Genomic DNA, 26077 nt, shown 5'->3' with positions numbered 1-26077 from the left:
ATACAGACCTTCTGAAACAGACCCATCAGTCCAACTTCCTCTGGCAGTTTATTCCATATATGCACCATTGTCTGTGTGAAAAAGTTTTCTTTTGTTTGGCTTTCAAATCTTTCCCCTCTCACCTTCAACCTATACTCTCTAATTTTGAACTCCCCCACCCTAGGGAAAACACCTTTGCTATTCACCTTTTCTGTGCTTCTCATGATTTTATAAACCTCTATAATATCACACCTGAACATCCTACACTCCTGGGAAAAAGAGTCCCAAGCTACCAGGCCGAGCACCTTATAACTCAAACCCTTCAGTCCCGGTAACATCCCTACAAATCTTTTCTGCACCCTTTCCAATTTACTGTTTATTGTTCGTCTTTTCAGTACTCTGCACTCTCATTTCTTTCTGATTTGTGTGAAACTTCAATTGAATTTCCCCCACCCACCCGCACTAATTAGTTAAAGCCACTGTATGGTTCAAATGAAGCCTGTCCAGCCGAACAGCTCTCTCCCTTCAATACTGATACAAGTGTCCCATGAATGAGAACCCATTCCTCCCAATCTTTGTGCCTTGCATTTATCTCTCTCAGCTTATTTACCCTTTGCTAAATTGCATGTGGCTCAGATAATATGTTCAAAAATTCTGTTGTAACTATTTACGTGTAATTAAAAGCATTTTGCGTACAAGTTACTATTCTAATGTTTCAATTAACTTTCAGTGAATTTCAAAGGGAAAAATTAAGTTCATTGTGGAGAAATACAAGGTCGTTCATTTTTGTTGGAAGAGCATTGGGAGATAATACAAACGGATGTAACTCTAAAGGGGTGCTAGACCCAAGAGACCTTTTTTTTAATATGCTTTAGTTATTTAAAGTGACAAGTATGTTGAAACTGGTTACTAAAGCATACAGTACTATAAGCTTTGTTAATAGGAGCATTGAGTACAAGAGCAGTGAGGTTATGTTGAATTTGTATAAGACACTGGTTTGTCTTCAGCTGGCGTATTGTCTCCAGTACTGGATGCCATAGATTTGGAAGAATGTTGAGGCATTGGGGAGAGAGCAGAAACAAAATCATGAGTGGTTTCGGGGATGAGAAACTTTAGTTAAAAGGGTAGCTTTGAGGTGTTGGGGCTATATTGGTCATAAGAGAAGGCTGATAGGAGATTGTCAAAATTGAGGGGTTTGAGTAACTCTTTGCACTAGTAAAAAGATAGAGAATGAGAGGGCATAGATTTAAAGTAATTGGCAAAGGATCCAAAAGCAACACAAGGAAAATCTTTTTTAAGGTCTTAAAGTTCAATCAATGCATTTTGAAGGTTTAGCATGCATGGCACATTTTTGCATGTTTCAGATCAAATTCAGGCATTGCAAAGAAAGCAACTGGTGCAACCTCAATGCAAATGTTAATACATCACTGCTGGAATGTTATTCAGCATAGGACGTTCTGCTATAATACATGTTTTTTTAACGTGAATTTGCTATAAGACTGGATGTAGGTTTGCTCGCTGAGCAAACTTTGGGTCTGCTACATGGATGACACCTTTGTCATCACTAAACAAAACAAATTAGAGGAAACCTGCAAGACCATCAATAATACCCTTACTGGCATAAAATTCACAAAAGAGGAGGAAAACAACAACAAACTGCCATTCCTAGATGTTACAGTTGAGCGAACAGCCAATGGGGAACTTCAAACCAGCGTTTACACGAAAACACCACATGCGGACCAAATATTGAACTACAGAAACAATCAACCCAACATCCACAAACGAAGCTGCATTAGAACATCATTTCAACGAGCCATCACAAACTGCAGCACAGAGGAACTACAAAGAGCAGAGAAAAATCACCTATACAGTATATTCAAAAAGAATGGGTACCCAATGAACACAGTCTGCCAATTTCTCAGCAACAGACCCAAGCAAGCAGACAAAACATATCCAGAAACCCTAGCCACTCTCCCCTACATCAAAGACATCTCGGAAATAACTGCCAGACTACTCCGATCCCTTGGCATCATGGTAGCCCACAAACCCACCAACAGCAGCTAATGAACTTGAAAGACCCTATACAGAAAACAAGCAAAACTAATGTCATTTACAAATACCATGCAAGAACTGGAACAAACACTACATTGGACAAACAGGCAGAAAACTAGCCACCAGGATACATGAACATCAACTAGCCACAAAAGGACATGACCCTCTCTCACTAATATCCTGACATACAGATGAGAAAGGACGTCACTTTGATTGTGACAACACATCTATCTTAGAACAAGCCTAACAGAGATACGCATGAGAATTCCTAGAAGCATGGCATTCCAACCGGAACTCTATCAACAAACACATCGAGTTTGACCCCATCTACCACCCCCGAGAAAGAGAAAGGAAACATGAAATGACGTTACCACAGGAAATGACATCACCACAAGAAATGACATCACCAACCCCAAAAAAACCCAAACATATAAATAGAAAGCAGGAATTATCAGCTGTGCTTTGCATGGAGGCCCACTGAAGATGTTGCCTAGTAGGGTGACGAAACATCTGCAAATGAACGTTCCAGCTCAGTGAGCAAACCTACATCCAGAACCTCAACCTGAGCTACAAATCTTCTCAAAACTCACTGCACTATAACACGATTGACAAATTGGGGACAATATTTCTAAAGTGCGAACTTCTAAAACACATGTTGGCTATAACACAATTACATTGCCAACATTTTCAGCGCTGTTTCTAAAGTGCAATTTTTCTATAATGTGGGGGTACACAAGAACACAATTATTGCGTTAAGAAGAACTGCCTATATACTGATAGTTTAAAACAGTACATAATGTGACTAACTGCAACATGCAGTAAATGCCACACCAAATGGAGGCAATACCATCTTTATAACTCATGAGAAATCGTCATGTGTCCATTTGTAATGTGCATGTTTACGGTAACTGATTTGCAACCTGCGCAAGTAAATCCCGCCAAGTTCTGGTTGCAGATTGACACTGTAGTGCTCAACTGAGGTAGTTCTATGTTGTCATCCCCAATTAAGCCTATCTACATGCTCAGGTGAATGCAAAGATCGAGTGGTCTTAATTGAAGAAGAAACACTGCAAATGTAATGACTTACAATTAACCCTCATCATGGTGATCTCCACCACAGCTACAACAAGGAGGGGGCTGATTCACCAACTGTTGGACCAATCTTATCAACATTGCTATCCAGCCAGCTGTCCCTGCCCCACTCCTCACCCACACTCTGGAGTCCACATTTCTGTGGCAGCAACCCCAAAAAACCCAAACATATAAATTGAAAGCAGGGATTATCAGCAGTGCTTTGCCTGGAGGCCCACTGAAGATGTTGCCTAGTAGGGTGACGAAACATCTGCAAATGAACGTTCCAGCTGATGTATGCATATCATAGCCATGTGCTATAATTAGTGATGGTTGAGGCTCCAATTTCTTTTCATCACGTAGTTGACCAAGAATCTCTCCTACTACCACCTGCCATTATTTTGGATGATGATACACACTCTGTTTGACCATGTCATTAATGCAGCTTCCTTGGCCTTTAGGTCCTGGAATGGGACTTGAACCTGGAGTTTCTGGCTCAGGTGGGGCTACTACTTAACCGCATCACAAGACCACCAGTTGGGCTATGCAGACAGCAATATCAGTTTTAAAAAAAATTATATCTGTTGAGATGTGGTTTTAGAATTTGTTCTGGAAAGAGAATATTTGATAAAATCAGGAACAGTATTCAGCAGGTTGACTTTAAATTGCTTTCTTTTTCATTCATAAACTTTAAAAGGGCATTTAATTTCTGCTATGAATTAATTTGCCATGTTTATTGTTAAGTCCAGTAAAACTGTCAGGTTTCACTAAAATTGTCAGGTTTCTGATAATCTAATCCTTGGTATTGTAATATTTTTCATGACTCTGACTCTATAAGTAGGAATGTAGCAAATTGGAAGAAAATAATTGGTCCCTTTGAATTGCCCAAGTTGAGTTTAATTAGTACTACTTCTACCCACTTAATAATTTTTTCCTGCTCACTCTAAGATGTGGGTGGCATCCTCTGAATCCATTGCCGTTACCAATTCTTTCAGTAAATTTGAGTTTCAGCCCAATTACATATTTATGTGGCTCTAATATCCAGATATTTATTGGATTCTTTAATCTGCTTTGCTGTAACTTTTTCATATTTAGAAGTTTTTTTTACAAAAAAAATTCCCTACAGTAATCAATACTGTTCTTGTGTGGATTTATGGAGTTAACTGCTGTAGCTGATCTGTAAAAGCTTGTGAAGTAAAGCTGTTTTCTGTTACTATATATCTTAGTGTGTGAGTAAGCAAGTGTATTCTGCAAGAATTGTTCCTCAGCAACAATTTCGAGAGTTAGCTTGCTTACCTAATATCATAGAAGATCATTAAAGTCAGGCTAAGTGAGAGATCAGCTTTGCACTGCATGTGAATTTTCCTCCGTGTAATTTAATAGCAGGTTTGGTGCCCATTGTTATGAGTATGTGTTGGAGATACTGAAAAGTGATTAAGTGCCTCTGCAAAGCATGTGTACAAGAGAGAATCATAGAATCATAGTGTCATACAACATGGCGACAGACCCTTTGGTCCAACTTGTACACACTGACTTTGTTCCCAAACTAAACTCATCCCACCTGCCTGCAAAGATAAGTGGGAAAATGGAGGACTGGGAAGCTTTTAAAGAACAGCAGAGGATTACTAAGAAGGAAATACGCAGAGAAAAAAAAGAGGTACAAAGGTAAACTGGCCAATAATATAAAGGAGGGTAGTAAAAGATTTTTTAGGTATGTGAAAGGCAAAAGAATGGTTAAGACTAAAATTGGGCCCTTGAAGACAGAAACAGGGGAATATATTACCGGGAACAAAGAAATGGCAGAGGAATTAAATGGGTACTTCAGATCTGTGTTCACTGGGGAAGACACAAGCAATCTCCCTGAGGTAACAGTGGCTGAAGGACCTGAACTTAAGGGAATTTATATTTGCCAGGATTTGGTGTTGGAGAGACTGTTAGGTCTGAAGGTTGATAAGTCCCTGGGCCTGATGGTCTACATCCCAGGGTACTGAAGGAGGTGGCTCGAGAAATTGTGGATGCGTTGGTGATTATTTTCCAGAGTTTGATAGATTCGGGAATCGGTTCCTGCGGATTGGAGGGTGGCTAATGTTGTACCACTCTTTAGGAAAGGTGGGAGAGAGAAAGCAGGAAATTATAGACCAGTTAGTCTGACCTCAGTGGTGGGAAAGAGGATGGAGTCTATTATAAAGGATGAAATTATGACACATCTGGATAGTAGTAACAGGATAGGTCAGAGTCAGCATGGATTTATGAAGAGGAAATCATGCTTGACTAATCTTCTGGAATTTTTTGAGGATGTAACTCTGAAGATGGACGAGGGAGATCCAGTTGATGTAGTGTACCTGGACTTTCAGAAAGCTTTTGATAAAGTCCCACAGAGGAGGTTAGTGAGCAAAATTAGGGCATTGGTATTGGGGGCAAAGTACTAACTTGGATTGAAAGTTGGTTGGCTGATAGGAAACAAAGAGTAGTGATAAACGGCTCCATTTCGGAATGGCAGGCAGTGACCAGTGGGGTACCGCAGGAATCAGTACTGGGATCGCAGCTTTTTACAATATATGTTAATGATAAAGAAGATGGTATTAGCAATAACATTAGCAAATTTGCTGATGATACTAAGCTGGGTGGCAGGGTGAAATGTGATGAGGATATTAGGAGATTACAGGGTGACCTGGACAGGTTAGGTGAGTGGTCAGATGCATGGCAGATGCAGTTTAATGTGGATAAATGTATGGTTATCCACTTTGGTGGCAAGAACAGGAAGGCAGATTACTACCTATATAGAATCAATTTAGGTAAAGGGGCAGTACAGAGAGATCTGGGTGTTCTTGTACACCAGTCAATGAAGGTAAGCATGCAGGTACAGCAGGTAGTGAAGAAGGCTAATAGCATGCTGGCCTTCATAACAAGAGGGATTGAGTATAGAAGCAAAGAGATTCTTCTGCAGCTGTACAGTGCCCTGGTGAGACCACACCTGGAGTACTGTGTGCAGTTCTGGTCTCCAAATTTGAGGAAAGACATTCTGGCTATTGAGGGAGTGCAGCGTAGGTTCACGAGGTCAATTCCTGGAATGGTGGGACTACCTTACGCTAATAGACTGGAGCGACTGGGCTTGTATACCCTTGAGTTCAGAAGACTGAGAGGGGATCTGATTGAGACATATAAGATTATTAAAGGATTGGACACTCTCTGGAGGCAGGAAAGGTGTTTCTGCTGATGGGTGAGTGCCAAACCAGAGGTCACAGCTTAAAAATACGGGGTAGACCATTTAGGACAGAGATGAGGAGAAACGTCTTCACCCAGAGAGTGGTGGCTGTGTGAAATGCTCTGCCCTATAGGGCAGTAGAGGCCCAGTCTCAGAGTTAATTTAAGAAAGACTTGGATAGAGCTCTCAAGGATTGTGGAATCAAGGGTTATGGAGATAAGGCAGGAACAGGATACTGATTAAGGATGATCAGCCATGATCATATTGAATGGTGGTACAGGCTCGAAGGGCAGAATGGCCTACTCCTGCGCCTATTGTCTATTGCATTTGGCCCATATCCCAACAAACCTTTCCTATTCATGTACTTATCCAAATATATTTTAAACATTATAACTGTACCTGCATCCATCCACCACTTCCTCTGGCAATTCATTCCACACACGAACCACTCTGTGTGTTTAAAAAAAAATTGGCCCCTCATGTCCTTCTGAAATCTTGCCCCTCTCACCTTAAAAATATGCCCCCTAGTTTTGAACTCCCCCACCTTTGGGAAAGGACTTTTGCTATTCACTGTATCTATTCCCCTCATAAATTTTAAAATCTTTAAGGTCTCCCCTCAACTTCCTATGCTCCAGTCAAAATTGTCCCAGCATATCCAGCCTACTTTTATAACTCAAACCCTCCATTCCCAGAAATGTGCTAAATCTTTTCTGAACCCTCTCCAGTTTAGTAACATCTCTCCTATAACAGGGTGACCAGAACTACACATAATACTCCAGAAGAGGCCTCACAAGTTGTCCCAACTCCTATACTCCAAGGTCTGAGCAATGAAAGCAAGCATGCTAATTGCCTTCTTAACCACCCTGTCCTCTTGTGATGCAAATTTCACAGAATTATAGACCTGAATCCCAGGGTGTCTCTGTTCTACAACACTACTCAGGGCCCTACCATGAGAACAAAGAACAATAGAGCACAGGAACAGACTCTTTGGCCCACCAAGCCTGTGCCGACATATTTTGCTCTTCCATACGAAAGCTGTCTTATGGGATCCATATCCCTCTATTCCCTTCCGGTTGGACCGAAGGGTCTGTTTCCATGCTGTACATCTGTATGATTCTATGTATTTGTTCAGGTGCTTCTTGAATGCAGATATTGTGTCTGCTTCCACTCTGGCAGTGCATTCCAGACACTTACCACTCTTTGTGTGAAAAACTTGCCTTGCACATCTCTATTAACCATCCCCTAGTAATTGACCCTTCCACCCTCTGGAAAGCCTTATGCTTTCCACTCTATCCATGCCATTCACTGTCCTATAAACTTCTATCGGTTGCCCCCTCAACCTTCTGCATTCCGTGAAACCAAACCCAGTCTATCCAATCTTTCTTCATAGCTAAAATCCCTCATACCAGGCAACATCCTGGTAAATGTTTTTCTGTACCCTCTCCAAAGCATCCATGTCATTCTGGTAGTGTAGTGACCAGAACTGTACTCAATCTTCCAAGTGTGGCCTTACTAAATTTATATAAAGCTGTTGTATAACTTGCCTATCCTTATTCTCAGTCCCCTTTCCAATAAAGGTAAGCATGCCATAGGCCTTTTTTACTACCTTATCTACCTACGTTGCCACCTTCAGTGTTCTGTGGACCTGCGCATCCATTATTTATATAAGTTCTGCTCTTGTTTGTTTACCAAAATGCAATACCTTGCATTTATCCAAATTAAACTCCACCTGCCAATCCTTAGCCCATTGCCTCAATTGATCTAGATCTTTTTTATAATCTTAGATTCACTGTCTGCTATGCCACCAATTTTGGTGTCATCCACAAACTTACTAACCATGCCTTTTTATATTCTCATCTAATTCATTAAATAAATAAATGAAAAACAAGTATGGACCCAGTACCGATTCCTGTGGAACACTGCTGGTCACAGGCCTCCAGTCCAAAAACAACCCTAGTCCACAACCCTCTGTCTTCTACTGTAAGGCACATTTATATCCAATTGACAAGTTCACCCTGCTCTAACTTTACTAATTAGTCTACCATGAGGAACCTTATCAAAGGCTTTACTAAAGTCCAAGTAAATCCTTCCTGACTTCCCTTTTGAGAATGTCCCTACTATTCAAGAGATTCATTTGATCCGAGTTGTCTATATCTAATACATGATTCTTTTTTATTCTTGACTAGAACCTCAATACCTTTATTCTTGCATTGTTCCTGAATCTTACCAGCCTTAACTTTACTTTAACAGGAACATAATGCCTCTGAATGCTTGTTATCACACTTTTGAAATAATATTGAGAATAACTTTTTTTCGGTTGTGGGCCATGTTGATATATTTGTAAGGTAGCATTGCAGTGCTGTACCCTGACCCGAGGACAGTGAGAAACAGTAAGGTGATTTTCAAGTTCTGAAAGGCATAAATAGCCATTGACGTCATGGAATATACAAATATCCAATGTAAGCCTTCACTGGGTAAGGATGTGCACTCTTCTAATACATTTATAATTCATTTTTCTATAGTGCACAGCTATTCATTAGGTGGCTCTCTAAGGGCTCTGGCCCGAAACGCCAATTCTCCTGCTCCTCGGGTGCTGTCTGACCTTCTGTGCTTTTCCAGCAACACACTCTCGGCACAGTGGTAGTGTCCCTACCCTGGACCAAGAGGCCTGGTTTCAAGTCCCACCTGCTCCAGAGGTATGTATTAACATCTCTGAATGGGTTGATTAGAAAAATAATTTAAATAAAAGTAAAGTAAGAATAACGTCCAGACATTCCTTTAAACTGCAGGTCAAATAAACATTGAAATGTTTGTTACAAAGTATACTTCAAATTATTATAATGTGTAAACTTCAGTCTTATGGTATAATAACATAATTCTGGAAAATCTTTGCTTGAATTTATCTGTAGGAATATATTGTAAAAGTGTACTGTATGGAATTGCACTAAAGAACACGTGCCTGTTGATTTCCAATAAAACAACAAATAGAATTTAGCATTTGTGAAGCACAGCTGTAATCAAATTCTGATTTTCTTATCATCTTTTTACTTCTTTAATCTAGACAAAGTGAGTTCTTTGGATTTGAGCTGCAGTGTTGGCCCTTTGCAACTAATATTGCAACCTAATCAAGCCGTGGTGTTAGACTGCAACCTTCCTGCTGTAGATCAGCCTGCAAACATAACGTGGAAAAAAGGGGGAATTCCTGTTGTGGATGAAGAACACCACCATGTGGTTCCCAATGGATCTCTCTATGTTTCATATGTACCACGGGACTCAAAGATTCAAGGTGGAGACAGCAGTGAAGGGAGCTATACCTGCATGTCCCAGAATTCATTTGGGGCCATAACTAGTCGGACTGCAGTGATCAAATTCTCCAGTAAGTGATTTTATGGTCTCTTGGTTGGCTGTTAAGGGATGAGACATTCATTATGTATATGAGAAATCATTTAATGATATTTATTCATACAGTAACTACAGGATTATATTTTTGTTTTGCTAGTGAAAATTAAGTTATTTATATGAATTATATTGGAGTTATACAGCTGCACACATTCATTGGTTTGCTCAAAAAGTTATGTCATTGCTTTGGGGATTACGATAACTGTTGGAAAATCTTGTTGCATTGAGGAAAACAGTTCTTGACAAAAAGATTTTCAGGCATTTTGACTCCAGTTTTCACAGTGAACAGTTTGTGATTTTATTATGCTTAGGTTATAAAACAAATTGTGTATGTCTTCAAATTCATTAGCAATGTGAAAACTCTCCCTTTCTTCTGGTTATGTATTTTAAGCATTTGAAGTTATTTTGGAAATTAAAACAGGACTACTTGCATGCCGAAGAGAATAATCAGCAAGTGATAGACAGAACTAAGTGATCCACAACCAGTGGATCAAATCTAAACAGTGCAGTCCTGTCACATCCTGTCAGAATGGTGGTGGACTTCAGGCAACTTGCTGCAGGAGGAGACTCCATAAATATTGCCATATTCAATGATAGATGAACGTAGCACATTGGTGCAAAAAAGATTGTTGCGAACCCTTCAATCAGATGTGCAGTGTGGATGATCCAGCTCGATCTCCGCCAGAGGTCTCCTGCATCATAGATGCCAGTCTTCAGCCAATTCAATTAACTCCATGTGATAATGAGAAACGGTTGAAGATGTTGGGTATTGCAAAGGCTATGGCCCGGACGACATTCTAGCAATAGTACTGAAGATTTGTGTTCCATACCAGTCCAGCTGCAATACTGGCATCTACTCACCAACTTAGAAAATTGTTCAGTTTTGTCCCGTACACAAGAAGCAGGACGCATTGAACCTGACCAATTTTACTGCCTCATCAATCTACTCTTCATCATCAGTTAAATATTGGAAGGAGCACTCAACGGCTATCAAGCAGCACCCGCTCAGCAATAACATGCTCACTGACTCCCAGTTTGGATTTGCCAGGCCCATTCAGCTCCTGACCTCATTATAACCTTGTTTGAAATGTGGGCATAACAGCTGAATTCCAGAGGTGAGGTGTAAGTGAGTGCCTTTGACATCAAGGCTGCAGTTGACCTGGTTGTGGCATCAAAGAGGCCTAGCAAAACTGGAGTCATGAGAATCAGTAAACTCTCCGATAATTGGAGTCATACTTGGTACACAAGAAGATGATTATAGTTGTTGGAGGTCAGTCACCAAGTTTCAGGACATTTCTGTGAGAGTTCCTCAAGATCATGTCCTAGGTCCAACCATGGTGAGCTGCTTCATCAATGACCTTCCCTCCATCATATATTTTACTCAGTCTGTTCAGAGATGTTGCGACACGCCGCTGGATCAGGTGGGACTCTGGGCCTTACTGGCTCAGAGATAGGGACACTACCACTGCATTACTAGGGCCTTTTCCCTCCATCATAAGATTTGAAATGGGGATGTTCACCAACGATTGCAAACTTTTCAGCACCATTTGAGATTCCTGCAACCCCTGTGTAAAATCCAGGCTTAAGCTGAAAGGTGACAATGAACATTCATGCCACACAAAGGCCAAGTTGACCGTCTCTCTTAAGAATGTACTTGCTCCTTGCCATTCAATGGGTTTACTATTACAAGCCACCCACTGTCGACCTGGGAGTCACCATTGACGAGAAACTGAACTGGCCCATATAAATTCTGTGGTTACAAGGGTAGGTCAGAGGCTAGGAATACCTCAGCAAGAAACTCCCCTCCTAACACTTTACTGCTGGTCTATCACCTGCAATGCACATATGTGATTGAATACTCCTCACTTGGCTGGATAACCCAACGACACTCAAAGTTTTACAACATCTAGGGCAAAACAATCCACTTGATTGGCAACACAGGCATTTACGTCTTCCACTGCAGACAGTTAGTAGCAGTGGTGTTTAACGTCTACAAGATGTATTGTAGAAATTTACCAAAAATAATTAGCACGTCCAAACAATGATCACTGCCAGCTTCAAGATCAAGTGCACTGCAAGTTTCCCTCAAAGCCACTCTCCATCCTGACTTGTAAATTTATCACTGTTGCTTCAGTGTCACTGGGACAAAATCCTAAAATTCCCTTCCTCATGGCTTTGTTGGTCAACTTACAAGAATAGACACCTTAATTCAAGAAGGCATTTCACCACCATCTTCTCAAGGGTAATGTAGGGATGGGTAGGGGTGTCCAGATTGCAAGGGTGGGATGAGTTGTTTTTCGTTTCTTTCTTGTTTCTTTTAGTGATCTTTACTCTGTCATGTGGAGAACGGTAGTTGATGTTTAATTCAATAGCTGATTGGTGGACATAGTTTATTTTTTATTGTATTAAACTTCCTTTCATAGCCTTTGAGTTTTATCTTTTTTCTTCCTGATTATTTAGTTTCTTGTTGACATGGTTTGAGCTGCAATTAGATGGAATTGTGTGCCTTTTCTCTGCTCAGCAGAAAACTTGCCAGAAAATGACTGAATCGCTAGTTTGTTCAAAGTTGATCTTTCCTTTTTCTGTCACAGCACATAAAAACACAACCTAACTCTTGATCATCTGAAAAAAACCATGGGCATTACAATAAAACAGATGGGAAAATTCTGGAAATGAATTAGTCACTAAGTGATAATGATGAAAGACTTATTAATTTATTACATGGACTGATTCATTTATTGGTTATATACCTATATACATTTTTGAAACTTGAATATAACATCGCCTTTTTAGGCTTGAAGTGGTTAGATAAGGAAAAGAGACAATGGATTCACAGAAGATAATGTTGTTAATGGATAAAAAAACACTTCTTGCCATCAAAATGGCGACTTGTCTTTAACGATAATCTGTGATAAAATGAACGGACAAAAGAATCTGTAAAAGAATAAGATAGTCAAAAGCACAAAATTTTAAATGAAAACAAAGCGTGCTGTAAATACAAATGGGTTGCCCAACAGCATTTTTATTTGTTCAGGCGATGTGCGTTGACACCAAGGCCAGAATTTACAGTCAGTCCTTACTTGGTATGAGCTACTGCCTCAAATCCCTGTTTGTGATGTTAGATACAACTACAGTGCTTAGAGAGAACTTCAGAATTTTGATTCAGCTATAATGAAGGAGAAGTGATGTAGTCCCAAGTCAGGATGGGTGAGTTGGAGGAAAACTTCCGGATGGTACCTTTTCCTTATATCTACTGCCCTTGTTCTTACTGCTGAAAGAGATCACAAGTTTAGAGAATACTTCCAAACCAGGTATTGGCAATGTTTTGCAGGTACTTTATTTGGATTTAAACAGATTGACTGGCATCAAATTATAAAAAGTATCATTCAATTATCATAAATTGTAAAAGTGAGTGAATCTCTAATGCTTCCTTTAATATGATTTTACAGGAGTTTAGACAAATCGGATAGTGCAGATCCAATTCATGAGAATGAATGATAGAGATTAACAAAAATCCGTTCACCTTGCAAGATCCATTTTGAATTGTGTGGACTTCTGGTTGCCTCTTCAGCTTCTAGTTCTTTTGCACTAGGCCTTCCATATCGTCCATTCATCATGCACCTCATGAAAAAGGAATATGTTGGTGCGTTATGTTGATTCACAATGTTGCCAATTTGTTGTTCTGCTAATATCGTATTATCACCAGAAAGAAAAAACTGACAGCATGACGACTGATATAGAGCAACAAAATGCTCAGCAGTAAGATCATTGGAAAAATGCATGTCATACTGGTGATGGAGCTAGTTTGAGACTGCAGTGTAGATGGCTGAAGCTGTGACTGAGCATATGATTTGGGCTGCTGGGGATGCATGAGGACTCGAGCAGTGACTGTGAACTGCTGTGCAAGTTTCTTTTCTTCATGCTCCCTTCCATTTAAATCACAATGGATAAAGATACATGTGAAACTGCCAAATAAATGAGTCAGATGAGCTATGTCAGTTAATATCTTCAAATTGATTTAAAAAGAAATGCTGATTCCCTTGTAAATTTGCAGCAAGTTCTGTTTTTGTCATGTTTCAAGCATTCAAGACGTTTCTTCCTCTGAATGAATGTTTAATGGTAAATAGGTTTGAAAGTAATGAGTAAGTGAATTGAATAATGAAAAATAGTTTGGACATAATTGCTTCTAAGTTTTATCACTGTGATAGCACAGTATTGTGCAAAAGAAAGCTGAAATTAGTCAGGCTTAAATGAAGTGTGCAAGTTCACAGTAATTCTACAGTTTTATCTGCTGTCTCTTTGCAGAGACCATAAAGAATTTTCCTCAAAAAGTAAATTCTTGGTCAAATCTCAGAAATTTGCTCCTAATTTCCCTATTGCTGTAATTTGAAGGCTCATTGCTAGGATATGAGTACTTGAACATGGATGTTTCATAACTCCTCACCAAATGACCTAGTGTAAATGTGCAAATTTAAGAGTGCAGGCTGATTATGTGACTTCAGGAGCATCACAGCCAAGATGAATCTGTTTTCATCTGTTATTCATACTTATATTGTTTCAGCAGAGGTTGTTGAATTGTGATCAAGGAATTTCTACTTTACCCTTTATTACCAGATTTCCATTGAAAGGTTTTTGAATCTAGTATTTTCCTAGAGATTGTAGTTCACCTCGTCACTGGATACAGTCATGGTGCAGCTGGAGAATGCCTGAAGGACTAAGCAGGAAGACTTGTTGGCTTAACTTTATCTGTATTTTATACTTAAATATGGCACCAAATTGGTTTGACTACAATAGAAGAATTACTCTTTTTTTTGTCATCCCTTTTAAATAATTAGGTAGTTTTAAATTCTATCAATGAAGCTCAAATATAATGTCATATGGTATGTGCAGTTATTTGACTTGGTCCAACCATTACTACTACTCAAGTTAGAAAATGAATAATAACATACAATTAAGAATCAGAATTTCAATTCTGAAACAAATTGTGATCAAGAAATTTAGCCTACTTTGCTGATAAAACTGAATCAGTCACCATCTATGGAATGAATAGTCAAGATGACATTTCAAGTTGACTTTTCTTCAGAACTGAGAGCCTATCTGGAGATGGCAAGATTTCTTATATTGAAGTAACAACATAGTGTAGGACTTGACAAGTTATTTTCAGAGTAACCTTAGACTATTTTGCACAATTTGACTTGGGGATGCTGACTTTAAAGATTTCATATGCTTTATTTAATAGAACCAAGTATTTGTTTCCAGTGCAAAAATGGTTGCTGCGATCCACCTCTGCATGTGTGGTTACACATCACTTTGGGAGGACAGGCACTGTGATCAGTTGGAGAACTGCAACCATTATCAAAAATGCATCAGTATAGATGGCAAGCTATCTACAAATGCTGAAAACAGACAATAGGATTTAAAACTATTTGGTCAGATTTGTGGAACATGTGATTTGATGTTCCTCAAGGAAAAATGTTGAGAATAATGTTTATCATTATTTACATATTTGGGAAACAGAGTGCAGTTTAGAGTTTGCAGTCTCCGATTCATGGTAGAGTTAATACAGTGGATGAATGGAACAAAATAACTGAATAAAAATAATAATTAACACATCTCCACATTTGATATTTAAATGGAGAATTAATTTCCTTAAGCCAAGTATGACGTGTGATAAATGTTTTCAACTTCTGTTTGGAAGCATGATTGAATTAAATTAATTGTCAAATAACCTTGTACTGCAAAGCTGCATTTCTGTATATCCTTGTCTGCTGCTCCATCTAGCTGTGGCATTGCCCATAAACACAGACTTAAATACTGCTGCATGAAATATTGTACCAAAATTACTTTATGGATGACTTCTCTGCGCTGGCAAATATACAGATGAGTGCAGTTAGTCATATGATATGAGACAGAACAGTGAACAAATCAGATATCTAATAAGTACCAATGGATTGCTCTGTATTTTAGGATGACATTGTAGCTTCATGTTTCTCGTTGCAGTGAATTCCTGAGCGTAGTGTCTGCAACTTCGAAACAGCATGTCTATGTACTTCCCCAAATGGAACCAAAAGTAGAGGAAGAGTCATCTGGGGTTTTCTGTTTTGGGGTCAGTTCAAGCATGACTTTGACATGAAATTTAATCAGCAGGTTATGTTGTGTTACAGTGTTCTGAAGCAGATAAAGTTATCTTGAAAAATGTTGATGTGAATATATTATATATCTGTGTATATATTATATTATATATCAGCTTAATGAAAAATTTCATTTTTTTAATGACAAATACATTTTGAGTCAAGCTCTCCCATTGCTGTAATTGTATTGAGTCAAGTTCGTGCACTGATATTGGTGTATTTTTAGGAATTGTAATTGCAGACGTTGCTTATGTAACTATCTGTTGTAGAAAAATGACATAGAAAGATTTAAAATCCAAGGTATAACTTTTAAACTTTAAAGGAGCCTACTGTTCAAGTGAAACTTCATGTTCTCTTTCTAAAGCTGGCTTAGCAGTAACCACACCATACTTGTGACCAAAATCATGTTTTTGATATTTAATGTACTACTAAACATTTGTTATGTTAACATATATAATTGACAGAAGGTATTACTGTGTAAAAGTAACCATTGTGATCAGGATAGATTTACATTCTTTCCACAGATTTTCTTGTTTTCAAGAAGTGAGTTATGTAAAGCATATTTACTTTTCAAAATCTAAAGGAAAACTGACATTTTTTCATTTCCTCAAGGAAATCATTTCACAATACTGACATGAACATATGTATTTAATGGAAACATATTATTCACTTGTGAATAATTTTTGCTGACTAGTCATAAAGTCAGTACTAATTCTAGTAATGCCATTGGTTATAATTGGAAATGTCCAATGAAAGCCATAAACTCATAATTGTTAGACAGAAATCCATTCAGTATGCATGCAGAAAATAGATAGGCCTTGATTTTTTCTCATGTGTTTTGGATATAATACAAAGAAAACACTGTCATAATAAAAAAAAATTGAAATAATAAAAATAACATAGAAACATATAATTGCGCCACATATTTATGGGCAGCACGGTGGCTCAGTGGTTAGCACTGTTGCTCACAGTGCCAGAGACGCAGGTTCGATTCCAGCCTTGGGCGACTGGCTCTGTGGAGTTTGTGCAATCTTCCCCCGTGTATGGTTTTCTCCAGGTGCTCTGGTTTCCTCCCACAGTCCAAAGATGTGCAGGTCAGGTGAATTGGCCACACTAAATTACCCATAGTATTAGGTGCATTAGTAAGGGGGAAATGGGTCTGGGTGGGTTACTGTTTGAAGGGTCGGTGTGGACTTGTTGGGCCGAAGGGCCTGTTTCCACACTAGGGAATCTAATCTAATCTAATCTAATCTAATCATAGAAGCTCAGTTTGGGTTCAATTTCCCAATAGCAGTTGTACTGATAGCTCAGTCATCAGACTGTGCATTTTATAATAATAATGGCGTTGAAAATTAGAGGCTTAATAGGAGAAACCTCAATTAACAGTACTGAATGAACAGTTAACACATTTGCATCACCTTCCCAATGTTTTAATTTGTATTGTAATTTATTCAAAATAAACTATTCATTTATCTGTAAAAGTTGTAAACAGGGTGGATGTCATTCAAACATGTTAAACATTAGTTAACAGTAATTTCCAGTATCTTAACATTTTTTGAAAATCTGGTCTCTATGCTTTTTTTTGATAGAATATATTTCTGTTTTTTATACTGTTGTATTTTAGCTTTACTCCTGCACAACAGTTGAGCTTTGTTTTACATGATTGTGCTTGATGAGTAGATATTTATTGTGAATAGTTTGTTTATTATTAATTGGAAAGTCATTGCCCTTTTCTGAAATGGGAGAGACTGTGTAATAGCATTGTCTGTGTTTTTAGTTCTGCAATTAGCTTATCAACTTGGTAATTTTAAAATATTTTAAAATAATCTCATCACTGCACTTTTTTATAATATTCAAAATATGCACTTGAACTTTATAGCTCTTTGCTGTTCATTTATCATAAATTATTATTTTTGCTGCCACTAAGTGGCAAACATATTACAAGCAGCACTTCAGTTTAGTGCACAGGCTTACAGAGAGAGCAACTCGGAGTGCCAGCATATGTGCCATTACAGACATGCAGAAATTCTTCTATTTTACTGAAATCCTTGTGAAACAAGTTTCTCTGGAATGTACCAATGAGGCTGCAAAAGGCTCTGGTCAGATTGCATTTAGAATATTGAGAGCGGTTTTGGGCTCAAATCTAAGGAAAGAGGACCCAAAGGAGGTTCACAAGAATGATCCCAGGAATGAAGAGCTTGTTATTTGAGGAGCGGTTGGGGACTCTGAGTCTGTACTCAGTGGAGTTTAGAAAGATTTTGGAGTGGGGGTGGGCTTCTGATTGAAACTTGCCGAATACCGAGGCCTGGACAGAGTGGACCTGGAGAAAATATTTCCAGTAGTCGCAGAGATTAGAGCCTGAGGGCACAGTCTCAGAGTGAAGGGATGACTCTTTAGAACTGAGATGTGAAGGACTTTCTTCAGTCAGACGATGCTGAATGGTGGAACTCATTGCCACAGTAGGCTGTAGAGTCCAAGTCATTGAGTTTCTTTTAAGATAGAGCGATAGGATCCTGATTAGTTTGGCAGGAGTATGAGTTTGGGAAACATAACAGCCATGATCGAATAGTGGAGCAGGATGGATGGGTTGAATAGCCTAATTCTGCTCCTATGTCTTATGGTCTTATGTTTAAATCATTAATTTTTGAATAATGGGGGCTTTAGTCTGTTCCTAAAGTGTAAAAATATTGTATGTGTGCAAGGACCTGTTGACTGATTTTTTTTTATCTCAAAAATATTATTATTTTTCTTAAGATATGTTGCCAAAGTGATAAACTTTTATTGATGTTACACCACAATATCACTGAAAAAGAGAGAATTTTAATTCCATGTCACTATTGACTGAGTTTGTAATTATATTTGCAGATTTTCTTTGGATTTTGTGTAATGTTGAGTTTAAAAGCAAATATTAAGATACAAGGCAACGATGTAATTTTGATAAATCTTTGCATAGGTTTTATTCTTTTAATGCCGAGATGCGTATATTCAGCATGTATTTTTTGCAATCAGTTTGATTTACGTTTGAATGCATTAAAGGAAATTTCTGTTTTGACAGCTTTGTCACAATTTCATCGGCAGCCAGAATCTCAGGTGGTGGAGAAAAATGGAACTGCTCGATTTGAGTGTGGAATTCATGGACTGCCATTGCCAGTTATCACGTGGGAGAGAAACCAAGCAACTATTCCAAATCACGAAAGGTAGGTCCCAAAATTAATACCTAATATTCACAATATAGTAGTCTTACATTATCTCTATAAACAAAATAACCTGTAATTCATTTGGCATCATGCTGGACTATTTTCGACGAGTGACTCTTGATTTGTAATACGTTATGAATTATTATGGCCTGCCCCCTTTCCCAATGTGCTTGTATTTTCCTTCCTACCTCTGGATTTGGCCATGGTGTCTACCAATCCCTAAATGTCAGCACCACAATCTTCTGACCAGAAAATGATATGCCTAAGACACTGAGGGTGCTGACAGAATAATACCATTTCTGTCTTATTGCCCAATATGAATGTAAAATGAAGCCCCAGCACCGGTACTTGCTGCCCTTGGTGCTGATGTTCATCTGTTCTGCACATGCCACAAAATGTAGCCCTTCGACTCCATGACAGAAGTGTAAAGGCGACAGACTAGGAGAGTGAGAAACATATGAGAAAATGAAAAGAAAGTAATACAGATATAGATGTATATAATATATTTTCTGAAAAATGTTTGTGCTTAATAACTACCATAAGAAATCAATTAGAATACAGGAACAAATGGGAAAGTACAAAATTGCTATCACAATGTAAAAAGGGAGGGACTATTTTTATAAAATAAAAATAACAACTGCACTGGCCTTAGTAGGCTTCCAGTTAAATGTTTGCAGTTAAACTGCTTAGCCTATTTCTCTTTTGGGATAGAGAATCTCTTGAGAATCTCTCAGGCTCTGTGGCTAGGTGTCAGACATTATTAAATAGTGAAGGGATCTTGTGGTGCATTGGCAGTGTCTGTCCTCTGGGCCAGAATATCAGGGTTCAAGTTCCACCTGCCATCGAGGCAGAAGAAAATAGTGTATGTATCTACGCATGCATGTGGGTGTTGTGCAATGTGAAAGTACTGCTTGCCTCATGTAGTAAATGTGCTGCATGTCCTGTTTCAGTCTGAATTTAATTAGGTGACTAACTTCTTTTCCAAGTGTTAGAGATACATTAAAACTTCATTCTTTCATTTGAGTAACTGGGGATGGGAGTGGAGTGTTGAAGGGTGTTCTAGATTCCAGGCAGAATACTAAGTAGGCAAACACAGCTCTTTGGTGATTATAATTTTTTTAGTTTCTGGAAATGATTGACATCATAGCAAATTAACAGTATTTAGCTTCCCAGTTTTGACTGCTAGGAACGAATAGCCTTGATCAATATCCGTAATCAATATTTGCAAGACAAAGTCAATTACTTCAATGTATCAAACAAAATAACCATTATGAAATTAATGCTGAAGGTTTAATGTACAGGGCCTCTATAATGTGGTGAACTAACTGATGCATTTGCTATATGTTTCAGCCTGTTCATAGTGATTACAATCTGTCTTCTCTTGATTAAAGAAGTTGATATGACTGTGCCTCAGGATAATCAAAAATGAGTCTCCTTGGGTAACAGTGCATGTTTAAAAAATCATTTGCATTTTATTTGTCTTTCCTATGCAATTCTCTCTGTTGTGTTCCAAATTTTCAGTTCATTTATGTATTGCCTTTTTCTTGTCATGGTTCTTCTCAACAATTTTTAACCTACAGCCTGCTGTGAACAAATGCCTTTTTAGATTGTTTAATGAATTGCTTCCGTAAGTCCTGACCCAACATTACTTCTCAACCAACACAACGATGGAGTGGACTTTCTGTTCATTTGCTATTTGGTGTTTCAGAACAGTCGGCTGCTCCTTTTGCATAAATAAGTGATTGATTGCTTATCAATAGGTAATCTGTCATCATTAAGTTATGTTTAAATCCTTCAGGATGTCCTGACAGCACAAGGTATTGATTCCGTACAAATTATTTATTATTTCACCGGGCATTTTATGTCAGAATCACTTGAAGGAATTTGAATGTATTTTCCACAACAGCCGTAGCTACATGCCTGTCCCTTCTCTGATTCTAGAAACATAAACAGCATTTTGAAACACAAAAGAGATGGAGCCCTGTAACCCTCTTTTGTTTTTCTACTGCCAGGCAAATAGAGAGTATTCCATCACATCCCTGACTTGTGTCATGTTGATGTTAGTTTGATTTCCAGTCTCTGACATGATGATGTATTTACAGTATTTATATTGTAGACCCAGTTACATTTCTGGTTACATGGGTAACTACTTAGATGTTGATGGAGATTAGACTCAACAGTGGCAATACCTTTGCATGTCAACTAGAGATGCTTAGATTCTCTCGTTGGAAGTGGTCATTGCCTGGCACTTTTGTGATGAGTATGTTACTTGCCATTTATTGGCCCAAACCTGAATGTTTTTCAGAAGCATACAGATACTGTTTCAGTATTTGAACAGGTGAGGATGGAACTGAACGTTACAATTATCAGTGAATTTTCCTGACTTCTGAATCATTTTGTTACACTTAGATTGCCTTGTCCAGGAACTGAAGTAGTGATCTATGGACGGAGGAGGTCAAATGCGAAACTCTGTTGAACTATTTATTAGTCAGTATAAGACAGATATTCCAAATATGTTGTAACAGATTATTTTTTGGAGTTCAGATGCTTGAAAGTTGTTCAGTTGGCAAGAGTATTGTTGCTACCTGTAAGATTCTTAATATCCGATGGAAATCTTAAATTCAGGAAATTGGCTTTAAATATTTTGTTTGCATCGAAAGGTCTTGGGGAAAAAAAATAGTTGGCACATGCTTGTCCCATCGTGTCATGATGTGATCTAAATGTAGCGCCCACCCCATGATCGGGGATGGCAGGCAGGAATAATAAATGGCAGCTTGGTGGCTGAGTGGTTAGTATTGTTGCCTGATAGTGCCAGGGATCTGTGTTCGATTTCACCTTCAGGCAACTGCCTGTGTACAGTTTGCACAATCTCCCCATGTCTCTGTAGGTTTTCTCCAGGGACTCCAGTTTCCTCCTACAATTCAGAGATGTACAGGTTAGGTGGATTGGCCATTGCTAACTTGCCCATAATATCCCAGGGATGTGCAGGCTGGGTGTATGAGCTAAGGGAAATGCCGGATGAAACGGTTGGGGTAGGGGGTGGGTTTGGTTGGTTGCTCTTTGGTGGGTCAGTGTGGACTCAATGAGCCGAGTGGTCTGGTTCCACATAGCAGGTATTCTATAATTCTACGAAATGTGAAAACCCCTTTGCCTAATTTAGAAAAAGAAATTTCTGGAAAATTTCTCTTCGACCTCCAGAGATAATCAAACAAGTTTGAGGAGACTACGTGACTGATACTACTGCTCCAATTACCTTTTGTAACTCAAGATGTCTTCCATTTGTGGTAAATAATTCACATCTCTTTAGTAAATCTGCAATGACTTCACATAGTCAACATACTAGGAACCTATTCCAGAGGTCAGTGACCCTGCAAATGCGGTACTTCTCGGAATGTAACTCAATTCTGTTTTTGCAACATATACAGATTATCCCCACCCCCCAGTCCTCTCCTGCCTGTCTTGCTCAAGTAACGTATCCTCATGGACAGAATTTAATCTCTTCATTATTAATTGAAAAAATTCTCCTCCGTGCAGATATACTCTGGTTTCTGCTATTCTTTCAGTTCATTTTGATTCTAGCTGTATTATCAAAGCTTAACAAAGATTGTTACGTATATAATAGAATACATGGAACAACATCTCATGAATTTTCTATGTGATTTAAAGATGCATTACTTGGGGAACGTTCCTGTGTTTTTTTGCAAAAGGATCTGTGAAATATAATCTTGCACACTTTCATGCAATATCAACTTGGTATGTCATTAGTGTATTTGAGTTTGTGATTATCGTGTTCTGTTAAATTGAACTTTCTTAAATGAGAATTTTTGTTAAAAAATTAAGTTTTTATTGGGAAATGTTACACATTATAGAATATTTGACATCATGATAAACTGCTTTGTTGCACTTGCTTTGTTTTCCTTCCAATATTGATTTCAGCAATTCAAGCATTTTTAAAATCTCATAAGTTGGCAACCAAGTTCAAATTCCAGGCTGGGGTCCACAGAGTCACCTTATATTTATCATGTTGTCAGAACTGCATAAATGTATAATGTCATACACTTTTGTGCTTTGACTTCATGTTGCAACTTCTTCCATTTCCAATCAAAAACAGATGGGGCAGTTAGCATGATCTGTCTATTTACACATTGCCATTAAAATAATTAATGACCCAGATCTTTCGGTTAGGATCAGAAACCCTGATCCTGACTGGACAAAAACAAAAAGTGTACCTTGAGAGGAGTTCTCAGTTTGAACCTTCAAGCCAGAAACCTTCTCCGCTGAAGCAATCCAGTGTGATCCAGGAATCATAGAACATAGAACATAGAAGAATACAGCGCAGTACAGGCCCTTTGGCCCTCGATGTTGCGCCGATCCAAGCCCACCTAACCTATACTAACCCACTATCCTCCATATGCCAATCCAATGCCCGCTTAAATGCCCATAAAGAGGGAGAGTCCACCACTGCTACTGGCAGGGCATTCCATGAACTTCCTCATACGATCTTTCTTCCATACCAGGCAACATCCTGGTAAACCTCCTCTGCACCCGTTCCAATGCCTCCACATCCTTCCTATAGTATGGCGACCAAAACTGCACATAATATTCCAGATGCGGCCGTACCAGAGTCTTATACAACTGCATCATGACCTCAGGGCTCCGGAACTCAATTCCTCTACCAATAAAAGCCAGTACGCCATATGCCTTCCTCACCGCACTATTTACCTGGGTGGCAACTTTCAGAGATCTGTGTACATGGACACCAAGATCCCTCTGCTCATCCACACTACCAAGTATCCGACCATTAGCCCAGTACCCCATCTTTTTGTTATTCTTCCCAAAGTGAATCACCTCGCACTTAGCTACATTGTATTCCATCTGCCACCTTTCTGCCCAGCTCTGCAGCTTTTCTATATCCTGCTGTAACCTGCCACATGCTTCCTCACTGTCAACAACTCCTCCGACTTTCGTATGATCCGCAAACTTGCTCACCCAACCTTCTAGCCCCTCTTCCAGGTCATTTATAAAAATGACAAACAGCAATGGTCCCTAAACAGATCCTTGCGGAACACCGCTAGTGACGGCACTCCATGAAGAAACTTTGCCATCAACTACTACCCTCTGTCTTCTTCCATCCAGCCAATTTCTAATCCAGACCTCCCACTCACCCTCAATGCCATATCTCCGTATTTTCTGCCGTAGCCTACCATGGGGAACCTTATCAAACGCCTTACTAAAATCCATATATACCACATCTACCGCTTTCCCCTCATCAACCTCCTTCGTCACCTTTTCAAAGAATTCAATAAGGTTTGTGAGGCACGACCTGCCCTTCACAAAACCATGCTGACTATCCTTGATCACATTATTCCTATCCAGATGTGCATAAATCCTATCCCTTACAATTCTCTCTAAGACTTTGCCCACAACAGAAGTGAGACTCACCGGCCTATAGTTACTAGGGTTATCCCTACTCCCATGTGCCAGCAATGAAGGATTGCCATTGACACTACACTGCTTTTTCACAACATTTCTACCATATTCCAGGGTTCAGTAGTCTTGACCATACTTAGTTTATGAAAGATGGTAAGTGTGGGCATAAGGTGCCAGGTGTTGGGGGTAGTGTGTCAACTGGGTGAGGGATTGGGATGGCAGATAAATGGGGAGGGCTTGGGCGAGGTAGGATTGGGTTGAAGACTGTTGAGTGGTAAGAACATTTTAGGGAAAGGAGAGGTGTGGATTGTCAGGAAAGATGCTTGGTTCGGGGAGTTGAGGGACGTGTTGCCTATTCAGGATGGTCTCAAATCAGGTGGTGGGGTTGGTGTGTGTTCTGTTCTGAGCAGCAGGGAGGAATGTGAGAGAATCAGTGATTGGGTCATGTCAGGCAGGGATGTTCTGCTGTGTAGTGGAATGATCATTTGTAACACTTATACAGGAGTTTTTTTAACCCAGAGGCACCGAGACAATTGGAGCAACTATACTGTGTCACCTTGTTGGAAATCAGCAAATGTAAGGAATTTAATTTAGGATATTGTTTGATTGTGTGGTACAGTCTTCCATATTAAAAATATGAAGGTTATATCGCTATAGTCCTACTGGACCATAGGGCTGCTCTATGTGAGACAGAGGTGATGACTGATGGCAGTTAACCTGAGGGTCATCATGCCTCAGCAAAAGGTGAGGTTACAAAGGAGTGTCCTTCATGGTAAATTCAGTCTGCACAGGATACACTGGTGGTAAGTAAGGCTATACAGTCTGAGCAATTAATGGATATCATTGTTGATACAGTTTTAACTGGACTGAATTGACTAATGTGAATACAAAAAATGATGATGCAATGTATGTACAGTGCTTTAACTGGGTGAAAAAGTTGCTGTGTGAAGAAGAATACAAGCACAATTACTGTACTCAATACATAAAAGAAGATTTTACAAGTTGCTCATACTTGACAGATGTATCTATCTACAGAATTGATTGTATTTGCAATCTTGCTGCAAGTTAAGAAAATCTGAGCTCCTTTGGCTGAGTGTTTCCCTTCTTCACACCATGATTTTTATGTACTTGCTATTCAATTTTGAATTTTTACAATAATGCTTGAACAGAGCTTGAAACAAACTTGATACTTCCTTTTTAAATGTGATTGGAGGAGAGCTGCAGTGTTATAAGAGGAATGTGAATGCTTTTTGATTAGCCTTTCTTGTATACAAATAATATGTACAGAAATGAGCTATGAACACTTGTTGCTAAGAGGTGGAGATCGATATTGCGTGGAGGTTAATTTCTACCTTTGGCATTATACTTTACACTTGTGTTTTTGTGGTTGTGCATGCAAATAATAAATGACTATGAGTTACTTAATTATTATTGATTGTCGTCAAACTGTTTAACCAAGATGAGCTCACATTTTCAATTAGTAAACCTGGAACTTCTAACCTTCTGCAATTATTTATTTCGTTGTACAGTTGTTATCTGATGCTTCCCTTTTTGGAGGCAGTTGTGAGTAACCACAGGAATTCACGTTTGGATATGAATGGATATTATTCATG

The 26077-nt window shown here is 38.9% G+C and overlaps 1 protein-coding gene across 10 annotated transcripts in view; it reads left to right on the top strand.

The window, feature by feature from the left end:
- igdcc4 (immunoglobulin superfamily, DCC subclass, member 4) overlaps positions 1–26077 on the top strand; it is a 142826-nt gene that overhangs the window by 24431 nt on the left and 92318 nt on the right. For 9 of the 10 annotated variants that reach the window (XR_006309473.1, XR_006309472.1, XM_043677317.1 and 6 more), the window contains exons 2-3: positions 9369–9683; positions 18893–19034. Coding sequence is in view for 8 of the 10 variants with exons in the window: in XM_043677317.1 (XP_043533252.1) it covers positions 9369–9683; positions 18893–19034 (457 nt within the window). In the remaining 2 variants the exon portion in view is untranslated. Of the gene's footprint in view, positions 1–9368; positions 9684–18892; positions 19035–26077 lie in introns of those variants that run through there. The other variant, XM_043677318.1, reaches the window with a different exon arrangement.

This window comes from Chiloscyllium plagiosum, chromosome 36, assembly GCF_004010195.1.
Source record: "Chiloscyllium plagiosum isolate BGI_BamShark_2017 chromosome 36, ASM401019v2, whole genome shotgun sequence".
Classification (NCBI taxonomy): domain Eukaryota; kingdom Metazoa; phylum Chordata; class Chondrichthyes; order Orectolobiformes; family Hemiscylliidae; genus Chiloscyllium; species Chiloscyllium plagiosum.
This window is presented reverse-complemented; position numbering and strand designations above follow the sequence as displayed.